Source organism: Balaenoptera physalus, assembly GCF_965194825.1.
Source record: "Balaenoptera physalus genome assembly, contig: HAP1_SCAFFOLD_2782, whole genome shotgun sequence".
In the NCBI taxonomy this organism is placed as follows: Eukaryota; Metazoa; Chordata; class Mammalia; order Artiodactyla; family Balaenopteridae; genus Balaenoptera; species Balaenoptera physalus.
In genome coordinates this window covers 5,949-18,474 of record NW_028124044.1, presented here as the reverse complement: position 1 = coordinate 18,474, position 12,526 = coordinate 5,949, and the positions used below count along the sequence as shown (strand labels likewise).

General features: G+C 51.0%; 1 protein-coding gene across 1 annotated transcript; it reads right to left on the bottom strand.

The window, feature by feature from the left end:
- Nucleotides 1-56: 56 nt before the first annotated feature.
- LOC309654324 (aggrecan core protein-like) lies at nt 57-12,094 on the bottom strand. The gene is made up of 8 exons (XM_082478861.1): nt 11,332-12,094; nt 9,202-9,585; nt 8,083-8,257; nt 6,644-6,771; nt 4,610-4,903; nt 3,199-3,603; nt 1,178-1,352; nt 57-679 (listed from the first exon to the last, which is right to left on the bottom strand). The coding sequence occupies exons 1-8, from the start codon at nt 11,399-11,401 to the stop codon at nt 313-315; spliced, it is 1,998 nt and encodes a 665-aa protein (XP_082334987.1). The 5' UTR covers nt 11,402-12,094; the 3' UTR covers nt 57-312.
- Nucleotides 12,095-12,526: the final 432 nt, after the last annotated feature.

Below are 12,526 nucleotides of genomic sequence, written 5' to 3'. Positions count from 1 at the left end.
CAAAACAAGTGGGTGGCAATGTTGAGATCTTTCCTGAACACGAGCATTTCCAAAATTGGGTTCACTGGAACGGTAATTTGGTGATTTTAATTGAAATGAAAAGAAATGAAATAAGACCAAACAAAGGGTCTGTGTTTAACTAAGCTTGGGCGATGCTTGGTTAAGCAGAGTTAAAGAGATTGTTTTTACTGCAGGACTTCTCAGAGCCTTTGATTTGTTCATGGGCATTGGGATTCTCCATGAGGCAGAAGGTATATATAATACTTTTTGGTGTAAGTAAATTAATTCATTTATCCATAGAACTTATTGCTTTTACAAGAAACCAATGCTCCCCTGCAATGCTGGGGAATCCACATGAACCATCTGGGAGGGAGAGGAGGGGCCTGACCTGAGAGACCGGCTGGGAAGCCCTTCTTTCTTAAACAGGATCCTTCCCCTGCTCCCCGCCCAGGTGGGAATGGGATTAGGTTGATGGTAATTCCCTCTTCTCTGTGTCACCCCGTCAGCCCCCTGCCTGTCTAGAGACCGAAATGTGAGAACGTGGTCTGTACCATCGAGTCTGTCCACGTAGCAGTAGACATCGTAGGTTTCTGATGGTGGTCGCACGCCATAGGTCCGGACCCCCGGGCTGCTGTCCTTGTCACCCACACACGGGGTCCGTGGGCTCACAATGGGGTATCTGCAGAGGAGGATGGGAGGGGCGGATGAAGGCCTGTTCTGGGGGCTGGGGATGCAGGGCCTCAGAGTGTGGCCGGCAGGTCACTTGGGGACTTGGGCAGGGTGTGTCTTCTGCTGTCCAGTGGGATTCAAACCAGGAAGGAACCTCTCATGCAGCACATTTCCTGTGTGGCTGGGGGAAGGGTCTGGGGGCCCCTGAGGGATTCCTGGCTTCAGAAGAAAGCCCAAGGCATGGAAGGGCCAAGCTGGGGAGGACTGTGGGGCTTGACAAGGAGCTCTCTCTATGTCTCTTCAGGTGAAATATCCAAGGAGTTAATGTCACCTGAGACCCATCCCCACTGTCTCAGAATATGCCTTGATTCTGAGGGAGAAATTAAGAGATTAGCCAGAAACCACTAATTAATGGGCATGCAGTGTGGTGGGTGCCCGCTCTGGCTCCCCAAGCCTGACCTCTCATGGTTGGGTTTGGGTTAAGAGGGGAGCCCAGCTAGTCTGTCACCTGACGGTCTGGTCCTGCAGCCAGCCGGCGTCACACTGCTCGTAGCCTGCTTCATAGGCGGCCTGGAGCTGTTTGGGTGAGGCGATGACGGCCCCGGTGCTCAGGCAGGCCTGCTGGGCCTCCTCAAAGGTCAGTGAGTAGCGGGAGGAGCCCGGGCGGTAGTGGAACACAACTCCTGGGTGGGGAGGAGAGGGAGAGAAGGAGAGACAGGTCAGGCTCAAGGCACGGACCAGGTGCCACAATGCCAGTGACCATGGTGCCTGGTTCTCAAGGCTCTGCAGGTGTGGAGGGAGCCCTGGCTCCTTGAGGAATGACCTCCCTTCATCCCCTCCTTCCTTTCCTACTCCCGATCTGATTCCTAGTCAAGCTAGTCCTCTCTGCTTGTTCAAACCACTCCTGAAAGCCACCTCCTTGAGAGAGCCTTCTAGGACTCTTCTGCCGTAAGTCTTCCCAACCCTCCTTTCTGGGTTCCCCACTCCTAGGCTGCTCATTTTTCCCATTACTCTTTAAAACAAATGCATTTTCTCTTATTATGGAAAGAATAAACAATCATTACAGAGCATTTGGAAAATATAGAGAAGGATAAGGAAAAAATCAACCACTGCATTTCTTCCACTTGGCCCAGGTTCCAGGGTTCAGTGGGTGGGTGGTCCTCCTGAAAGAGGCTGCAAGAGTTTGTGTGGGTACACCGGGTGTATTTCTGGGGAGTGAACTCATAGCTTTTGCCAGATTCCCAAAGGGTCTGGGGTCCACGTAGCTTATCCTGGAGCCCCTACTTACTCTGCCTCCCCCATTGCATTCCGCTGGACACACATTTGCTTTTGACACTCCCCTGGGTGACTGGCCAGTTTATGTCACAGCTGTGGATCCCCAATCTGAGTCTGCCCCTGTTCTTGTCCTGTTCTGGGTTAGATGTTCATGTGTCCATTGGCACCTTCCCATGTGGTGGCCACGTGGAGAGAGTGAGGGTCTCTCCAGCCCTGGGCCAACCCTGGGACTCAGCTATTGTTGGTGTTACTCCAAAACTTCCAAACAATTCTTCCTTCTCAACATACTGTATTAATCTGGGCAATTCAGGCTGAAATCTCACTTGGTGGCATCGTGGGTGTGATGGTGGATGGCAGTGTCCATTTGCCCCTCCTCCAGGAGGGGACACCACCAAGGTCCTTAAGGAGGCCACTCCAATATGTCCTTCCTGATCACAGACTTGAGTCTGGGGACCAGCTGGGCTTTAGGTGATGTGACATCCCAATCATCCAGACACTTATTAAGCACCTAAAACACCATCATCCCAGAACTGGGGTGGCAAACGTTTTCTGAAAAGGGCCAGACAGAACACATTTTAGGCTTTGTGGGCTAAATGGTTTCTGCACAACTACTTAATCCTACCATGATAGCTCTAAATGGCCACAGACAACATGTTACCAAATGGGTGTGGTTTTGTTCCAATCAAACTTTATTTGTGGACATGAAAATTTGAATTTTATATAATTTTCATTATATGTCACAAAATATTCTTCTTCTTTTGACTTTTCCCCTCAAGTATTTAAAAAGGTTCTTAACTCTTAGTTCATGGGCCATATAAAAACAGAGGATGGGCTGGATTTGGTCCACGGGCCAGTTTGCTGACCCCTGTCCTGGAGGGTCAGTGCTGTGAGAGGCCCAGGGGTCACCCAGTGCAGCCAATCTCAAGCGGTTCTATTCTGCGGAAGTGCCTGATGGGGCTAGGAGGGCCCCTGGGAAAAAGAGCCCCCATTCTCCATCACACTTCACCTCTACCTGTTGATATATACCACCTATGACTTCATTGGAAGGAAATGCTTTGTGGCAAAAGAGCCATAGACACACAAAAGAGCGTGGGTATCACTGGTCTGGCCCATCCCCCTTGTTTCACAAATGAGGAGAGTCAAGTCTGAGAGGAGGGAGGCTTGTCCCAGGTTAAGCTAAAGGTATAGAAGACCCCCAGGCCAAGCCCTTTCCACCTACCCCCGATGCAGCCCCCTGAGGGGTCGGGCACTTACCCCCCGGCAGTCGTGGCTGCCCAGGGACCTCGGTTGCACCTGGGGCTGCGGTCACCTGCACGACAAGGTCCTCGCTGGTGAAGGCTGTCGGAGCGCCCAGGCCAGATGTGGACTCCTCGGGAAAGGCCCAGGGCCGGGTAGCCTCTTCAGTCCTGTTCTCGGCCTCAGAGAAGGCGGTGGCCCCTACTTCGGGGGCAAAAGTGAAGGGCTCCTCGGGCTCCAGGGCGGTAGGGGTGACGTCAAAGACGGGTTTCACCGTGAGGATCACGCTGCCTCGGGCTTCACCCTCGGTGATGTTTCGGGGCAAAGGCAGCTCCACATCAGGCCAGGTCACCGTCTGGATGGTGATGTCCTCCTCACCACCCACCCCGAAGAAATTTTCTGGGATGTCCACAAAGTCTTCACCTGGGGCCGGGGGTTAAAGACAGGCATTATTGCTCAGCCTGGGGCTGGCTTGGGGGAGATGAGTAGCGGATGGTCTCCTCCTCTGCTAAGGAAGGAAAGCACCTACTGTGTGCCTGGTACCTGGCCAGGCCCATTGCAGGGTCCTCAACGATTTGAATATTTATTATAGGCGTGCCCACGGTTTCCAGACTGCAAGAGAATGCAGTCACCAGAGCACAAGACGGACCAATCAGCTCACTGCTTGTAAAGCCATCTTGTTCCAACATCCCTTCCTGATTAATGCCAGCCAGTTGTCTCCTTACCTATCCTGTGAGTATCTGTTGACCATCTGATGTTATAACTAGCCAACCGGACAATGTAAATCAGCTACAAAGAGAAATGGAAAAATCTTCCCAAGGATGCAGGGGCTCATGAAGTTGATGAAGGTGCCATGAGTCATGAACAAACGGGGGTCTGGCAGAAACAAGCCATTTAGTAATTAACAAAGAGAGCAACCATGAGGATGCTAGAACTTCAAACAGGGTGGTAGGAATATTGAAAGGTTAAGAGAAGTTTTGGGGGAAATCCTAATTATTTTTGCACAAGTAACCCTCTTCATGTAAGATCAGGCTGTGGAAGTTAAACATGAAATGAGCTATGCTGTTGTGCTAGCACCAGTTTTGTCATAAAATTTACTCAACTCCAAATTATTCATTGTTTTTTTTTTCCCCTTCAATAATTAGCACTTAATTGTAAGTATAACCTAGACTGTGTAAAATATAAGATAAAAACATTTTTAAAAGTTTTAGTTCAGTTTTAGTTTTAGGGCTGGGTACGCTGCAGCCTCCAGTGCTTCTACCTTAGCTCCCCTAGGAACCCGTGAAAATAGAGGGTGCTAAGACAAGGGGTTCAGGTACCCAGTGGCCCTTTGGAGGGAGTAGAAACCAGCCCCCCACTCTAACATCTCATCCTCTGGGCCCCAATTTCGGTGGCACGATCCCCCTTCCGGCCTCCAGCCCAAGCGCACCTGTGTAGCAGATGGCGTCGTAGCGGGATGAGGGGTCGGGGTATCCCGTCTGGTTGGCGTGCAGGTAGACGGTCCTCACGCCCAAGAGGTTGCCCCCGCAGTTGGGCCGGGCCTTGGAGATGGGGTAGCGCACGCTGCGGTCGGCCAGCCAGCCGGCGCTGCACATGTCCATGCCACTCTGCCAGGCCAGGTAGAGCTGGCCCGTGGTGGCCAGCCGGGCGCCCAGCCGCCGGCACTCATTGGCTGCCTCCTGGAAGGTGAACCTCTCCGGGGATGTTGCATAAAAGACCTCGCCTGCGAAAGACACAGCCGGCAGGGTGAGGAGCTCCCTCCCACACCTGCCCCGTGTCCCCAGGGAGATCCATGTGGTTCCTCGGGGTTTGGCCTCTAACTTCTCAAAGCCCTGGTCCCACATGTCTGTATTTCAGATCCTGCCCTCCACTTCCTATGGGCTTTTAGGTGGGGTGATGTCAGTTTCCTAAAACAGGGACCAATAAAGAAGCTGCCAAAAAGACAAAGAAGTGAGGAAAGTGCAGAGCAAATGTGAGGCCCGGGAGGAAACTCCTGCCGGAAAGCATCTTCACCTGCACTTTGCTATGGAACTTCCTGCCACTGGGGCATCTCTCCTATGAGTCAAGCATTGCCCACTGGAACGATCCTTTTTTGTTTTTTTTTTTAAACTGATTTTTTAAAAAAAATTTATTTATTTGGCTGCGCCAGGTCTTAGTTGCGGCACGTGGGATCTTTGTTGAGGCATGTGGGATCTAGTTCCCTGACCAGGGATCGAACCCACAGCTCCTGCATTGGAGTGCAGAGTCTTAACCACTGGACCACCAGGGAAGTTGCTAGAGCAATCCTTTTTACAATTCCAAATTCTGATGGGAAAAGTAGGCATCAGACTTTGACCCTAATAGCAGTGTTTCCCAAATTGGGGTCTCTAGGCCCCGAAGTGTCCATAAGGGCAATGGTGGGGGCCTGTGGGCTCTTTTTTACTGTTTTTGAAAACCTAACAAGGTTGTGCTGCAGGGAGGGATAAGGTGGTGGGCATCGCTGCCGGGGGTTGTTCTGGTTGTCCCTGCTCAGTGGCAGCTCTGGTTGGCCCTAATCAGTGTCTTTAATTAGCCCAAAGTGGGAACACAAATATTCGTTACTTAATCTACCGGCTTGGGCCCTGGGGTGAGAATGAGGAAAGGGGTCGCGGTGGTGAGGAAGCTGGGGACGTTCCCTGCCTCACAGTGGGCCAGGTTGTCAGCCCTTCTCCTGCCTGGGTGCAGCCGTGATCTCGGGGTAGGGGTGGAGGTGCAGAGTTTGCAATGCCAAAATGGGTGAATGAGCGCTGATGGGGGAAGGGGTGCCATCCACTTGCCTGGGTAACTTGCTCAGCTCTGACTGTGACCAAACTTAACTCCCTTTACAAACCAGAGAAAGACTATAGGTTCCTTCTCACTGCCCCTGGTGCTCTCCAGAACTAGCCCATTGGGGTGGCCTGGATAGGGCTGGGGGCTGGCAGCACAAAAGCTGAGAGAGGGTGGCTGGGAGGCCAGCTCTCCTGGGAATGACATTTCTGATAGGCTCCCCCTGGAGTGGCCTGGGTGGGAGGGGGTCCTTTGTGAGGGTGACAAGGCTGAGCTGGGCTTTAATTGTGCAGTGGAGCTTGGGACAGCGATGGGCTGGTCAAGCAGCGGGGGTCCTGGCTGGGAGGAGGAGTCGCAGGTGAGAGACCAGCTATAAATATTCTTGGGCCCAGTGATGGCCCAGTTTGCAGGTACCTGGGGCCACTGAGGCCCTCTCCAAAGTGGAGAGAGAGGGGGCCAGACCCTTCCTTCCTGAACTCTTCCCTCCCCCACCCACGCTGGGCATGATGAGGCTGGGGGTGGGGGAGGGGGGAGGGGCAGGGGCCGGGAGGAAGGGGGTGTTGAGGGTGTGATGTCCTGGGTTAACGCCCTGCCCAGGAGGAGGCCCCTGTGATCCTGAGGGTCAGCAGGATGAAGGGGTTGGGGAGCCGGCTCTTGGGAGGGGCGTGGGTGGCCTCACCCTCCATCTCCTCTGCAAAGCAGTAAACGTCATAGGTTTCATTGGTGTCACGGATGCCGTAGGTTCTTACGCCGGGAAACTCATCCTTGTCCCCATAGCAGCCTTCCCTTGGAGTGTGGATGGGGTACCTGCCAGGAACCCAAAGTAGGGATGTGACAGTCAGGGGATGGAGGGGGCCAGGGGCCCGTGCCGTTGTATCCTCCTCCCTTGTGGGAGGAAACGGTGACTTACTGATGTGTTTGCTGAGATCTGCCTAGATCTGTGGGCTACTTGTTTCTACAGCTTTTTCCCCAGCTTTATTAAGATATATGTTTTCACCGTTACTGGGATTAAAGGAGGACCCCTTTACTGAATATTTATTGGTACCAAACATGTTCTATCAGGAGCTTGCAAATCTTTTCTGTAAAAGGGCACATAGTAAATATGTTAGGTCTTACAGGCCATAGGGTCTTCATTGTGACCTTGCCATTGTAGTGAGAATGAAGCAACCACAGACAAAATAACAGGAGTGGCTGTGTTCCCATAAAACTTTGTTTACAGAAACAAGGGGTGGGTTGGATTTGACCCATGAGCCATAGTTTGCTGACCCCTGCTCTGTACCATTCGAGTCTCACATCAACCAAATGAGGTGCTATAACGACTCTATTTTAAACTGGAAGAAACTGGGGCCCAGAGAGGTTAAGCAATTTGTTCCAGGTCACACAGCTTCCAAGTGTTAGAGTTGGGATTTGAGCCCAGCTCTTTCTGAGGCTGAGGTGTGGGCTCTTGCACTATGCTAGGCTGTTGTCTTATCTTGCTTTAAAAAAATGGCTAATGGGTTTTGTGTCCTAAGATCTTTTGCCTACCCCAAGATTACAAAGGTATTTCCCTTTGTTTTCTCCTTGTGGCTTTGTGGTTCTGGCTTTTGCATTTAGAGCTCTGATCCATCCCCAATGAATTGTCTCATCTTGCTTTTACAGGCTTGATCACACAATTGCAGTCCCTTGAAGGCAGGGCTCTGACTGTCCTGCTGTGCAACCTATTCCTCAGCAGCTGTGCTCAGGGAAAAATGCACCAAGAAGCTTAATTTATGTATGTCTTGCCTTATTAAAGACAAACTGAATGTAAAGTGGTTTACAAAAATATATAAACAACAAAATTTTAAAAAGACGTAAGTGAAGAAATCATGGCAAAGGGAAAAATGAGTAGGAAGAATAATTATGTGTAATTTGCATGGAGAAAATGCTCATGTAGCGCAAAGTTGCTAGTGGTCACTCACTCCACCGCAGGACAGAAGACCAAGGATTTGGGACAGGTCATCAGGGCCTGAACTAGAACTGGTCAAGGCATCCCTTCAGCCCCAGCTGAGGTTGGGCTCTGTGTCAGGCTGGCACCAGCTCAGTGCTGGTCAACGTTCCAGCCCATCATCCACCCTACTCCGATGGTGGCCTGGGGCCCACCTGACAGTCTGGTCTGCCAGCCAGCCGGCGTCGCACTGGTGGAAGCCATCCTCATAGGCGGCCTGCAGCTGCTCGGGCGTGGCGATGATGGCGCTGTTCTGCAGGCAGGCCCGCTGCGCCCTGTCGAAGTCCAGGGTGTAGCGTGTGGAGATGGCTCTGTAATGGAACACGATGCCTGCAAGACACGCGATGGCAAGAGAGCAGGTCAGGCACAGCCTCCCGTCACCCAGGCCCTTGCAGAATTAGGGCAGGAGTCAAGGGGATGTAGAGACATCTGGTCGTGCCCCTAGCTGATGGGTGGCTCCTGTCTCCACATTTGCATGTGGTCCTTTTGCCTTTCCTGGAACACCTCCGGTAACGGGGAGCTCACTACCTCACAAGGCATCTTTTTGGAAACCTGTGATATTTCTGATAATCAGAAAGTTCTTTGACTTGAACTAAAATCTGCCTCCTTATAATTTTTTCTTGTCATTCCAGGACCCTATATTTGCTTTGCAGAAAGAGACACTTAGAGCTCCATGCACCCTCAGCCCAGGGGCATCCTAGTGGGAATCCTGTTTAAGGCACAGGCAGGAGTGGACCGTCTTTGGCAGAGTCTCCCAGCAGGAAAAATCTGGTGCTGACTGAAGTCCTAGAGCCAACCAAGGACAACCATATTCCTTGGTCCATCTAGAGCAAGGGAACCAGGGAGTCCTCATCCCTTTCTTTGGCTTCTGGAACTGGAGGTGGGGGAGGGAAAAGACACCTGGGTAGAGAGTCAGGAGATTGCTCTGGCTCACTTCCAGGGAAACTTCAGGCAAGTCACTTAACCTCAGTTTGCTTGTCTGTAAAATGGGGATGATCACAAGGCAACCGAATCACAGGATTGATGGGAAGAATAGACTGTCATTTACGTGCGACTGTGGCCCTGAAGAATTTAATTCATTTAAATTCCAGAGAGAGTGATGTTACCAGCTCTGTGTTACAGGGGAAGCAACTGAAGTTAAGCAACTTGACTGAGGTGCAAACCATCAGGGGGAGGAGCCAGGATTTGAAAGCCAGACAGCCTGGCCCGAGAGACAATGCCATTCTGGTTCTTCCTGCAGGTGAAGCAGGGCCCCTGTGGGAGGAGGCTCTCACCTTTCACCACGACCTCCAGGGTGGCCTCGCTGTCCTCGATGCCGTGTGTCACCTCGCAGCGATAGATCCCAGAGTCATTGGAGCTCAGGTTCTGGATTTCCAGGGTGGCATCGCTGGGGATGGCCGGGTAGTTGGGTAGCGTGACCCTGTCTTGGTAGGCACTGTTAACCCGCACCTGCCCTTCAGTCGCCACCAGCAGCACCAGCTCCTTCTCCTTGGAAATGCAGCTCCACTTGATTCTTGGGGTGAGGGGGGCGGTGGAGGGGGCGGTGGTCACGGGGTGCATGGGGTCGATGAAGTAGCAGGGGATGGTGAGGGAGCTCCCCAGGGGGACCCGCAGCGGGGACGGTTCAGGGATGCTGACACTCAGCGAGCTGTCAGGGTCTGTGCGGGAGACACGGGGGTGGGAGACAGACCTGTTAGTGCCCAGAGAGGACCACCCAGCCTCCCTGTCAGTGCTTCTGCAAATGACAAAGTCCCACGAGTGTGCTGGTGTCTATCCTGTGCCATATGGAATTCCCTTTCCAGAGCAGCTTTCTCAAGACCTCTGGTCTCTGTGCCTCAAGACAGGAACTATGGAGCCAGAAAGGGCTGCAGAGAAGGGCAGGGGAAGCTTCAGAGGGGAGACCACCTCTCTGTTTCTCAAACTGGGGTACCCAAAGCGATGCCAAGCCATAGGATAAACAGAACCCATCTTCCTGGAGTGACAGCTTGACTCAAAAATTGGTAAACAATTATCTGGGGATAGAAAAAATTATTATAGGGAGGAAAAAAAATCCACACAACTTTTAAAGCTAAGATATAAAAATATCAAATACTTAAGGAGGTCTGCTTCAGGCTCCATCCTGACCCTGCAGAAGGATGAATCATTCTCTTCTGCTGTTGGGGGATCGAGAGCCTAGCTGGAGAAGCATCAGAGAGGATCAGACATTTAAGTCTGCAAAGGGTCAGACTGGGGTGGGGTGGGATATGATTAGACTCCACAAAAACACATGGAGAGCATTGATAGGGAAGATGCAGCGTGTCTGCCAAACCCCGTTAGAAGTCAAAGATCTTCCTGGAATTGGAAAGAAAGAGCCTTTGAAAAAATAGCACCTTTCATGGAGATTCATACATTTATTGAACCTTTTTTTCCAGGAGAACCTAGAGGTTGAAAATAAAAATGTTTCAGGTATTTGTGGGTGGCAGATACATAACAAGGCAGGGAAAGGGGAGCCAGGAATGTTTGGGGGTGAACTCTAACCTTTTGATGTCCTGGCCGGTCACCACCAGGCCCTTCACAGAAACCTCCCTCTGATACTCAGCCCTAGCACATGACACAGTGTGGTTTTAGTGGTGGTGGCTCTCTGGGGACGGCTGGAAGTGACAGCAGCGCCTGGCTCTAAAGTTTTTAAAGCTCTCAACTAACCCTCGTGAGCTGCGTGGCCTGTGTGGGCAAACCACCCCAGGTTACAGCCAAGGGTGGATATCTGTGGGTCCCAGAGCAAGAGTGCAGATGGAGACCCATGGACCATAGGTCTAAATATTTAAAAGCTATAAATCAAGCCAACAGATTGTTCAGTAAAACATGTTCTATCTTCTTATTTGACAGTGATACTTTTCAAAATGAAAAGCCAGATTCAAATTTAGAATTCTTGGATTCCTTAGAGTTTTGCATTGAGATGTGTTGGCCAAGCTGGAGGAGGGGAAATCAGGGCCCCTTCTCTTCCCACCACAGCTCTGCACTTTGAGGGGTCTGTGTGTACCCCAGCCCTCACATCCCAGCTCTGTCTACACTCAAACAGCCACCCCTTCCCCTCTCAGACTGGAGGCGTGGTTCCTCCATGGGAGGATGGACCCAGAGGAGCGAACCGTGCAGCCCTGGAAGTGACTTGGGTCCAGCTGGGCAGGGAATTCTGGGCGTTCTGGGTACCCAGAGGGAGCATAGATCTGAGCGGACACATCTCACTGGCCCTACAGATTCCTCATTCTTTAGGGAGCTTTGGGGCTGGAGGAGGGTAAGAGGGGCCTCTAGAGTGATGGCCCAGAGTAACCACCAGGGCCAGCAGGCCTAAGTTCGGTTCCCCCATCCCCAGAGTCCAGTCCCCAGTGCCTGCTGGGTAGATGAGACATGAGTGGGAACGTCCTCACCTGAAACTTCTACTGAGATGGCTGCCGCGATGACTCTCAGAGTCACAAACACGAAGAGTAAAGTGGTCATAGTTCACCTGGAAGAGAGGAGTTATTCGGAGGTTTAGATACAGCAAGGTTGAGGGTCATGTGTCACATGACAAGTGTGATAAACTCCTCGCCTGTGTATCTGAAATTGCATCAGGATAAGGAGGCTATACTGTATAAGCACGGGGAACTCTGTCGGTACTCTGTAATGACCTATATGGGAAAAGAATCTAAAAAAAGAGTGGATATATGTATACGTATAACTGATTCACTTTGCTGTACAGCAGAAACTAACGCGACATTGTAAATCAACTATACTCCAATAAAAGTGAAAAAAAAAAAAACGGTAAGGAAGCTGCACGTGACTCGAGAGATATCTTCTCCAAGAATCCCCTCCTCACAAAACCTTCACAGATTTCTCAGTTTAATTACTGGTATGAGGTTGGAAACCTCCTCCTACCTTTTCTAGGGAACCTCTCATCTTCTGACCAACAAAGGCTCATCCTAAAGGATCCCTGCAATGGTTGATTTTATGTCAACTTGACTGGGCTCAAATATTTGGTCAAACGTTATTCTGGGTGGGTCTATGAGGGTGTTTTGGGATGAGATTAACATTTTTTTTTAAGATTTTTTTTTTTGATGTGGACCATTTTTTAGTCTTTACTGAATTTGTTACAATATTGCTTCTGCTTTTTATGTTTTGGTTTTTTGGCTGTGAGGCATGTGGGATCTTAGCTCCCCGACCGGGGATCGACCCACACTCCCTGCGTTGGAAGGTGAAGTCTTAAGCACTGGACTGTGAGGGAAGTCCCAAGGATGAGATTAACTTTTAAATTGGCAGACTGAGTAGAGCAGATTGCCCGGCTAATGGGGGTGAGCCTCGCCCAATCAGTTGAAGGCCTGAGTCAAACAAAACGGCTGAACCTCCCCCGAATAAGAGATCATTTCTCCTGCCTGATGACCTTCAAACTGCCTTCAGGTTCGAACTGAAACATTGGTTCTTCCTGGGTCTCAAGGCTTCAGACTCAGGCTGGAACAACACCCTGGCTCTCCTGGGTCTCTAGCTTGCCAAAAACCTCAGTAATCATGTGAGCCAATTCCTTAGAATAAATCTCTTTCTATACGTATACACACATCCAAATGGTTCTATCTCTCTGGAGAACCCTAA

Excerpts from the sequence above, each read along its gene's own strand:
- LOC309654324 (XM_082478861.1), bottom strand. The coding sequence starts at position 11,401 with ATGACCACTTTACTCTTCGTGTTTGTGACTCTGAGAGTCATCGCGGCA. Across the intron at positions 6,772-8,082 it reads CTGGCAGACCAGACTGTCAG|GTACCCCATCCACACTCCAA; the intron begins GTGGGCCCCAGG and ends GGTTCCTGGCAG. Across the intron at positions 680-1,177 it reads CTGCAGGACCAGACCGTCAG|ATACCCCATTGTGAGCCCAC; the intron begins GTGACAGACTAG and ends CCTCCTCTGCAG.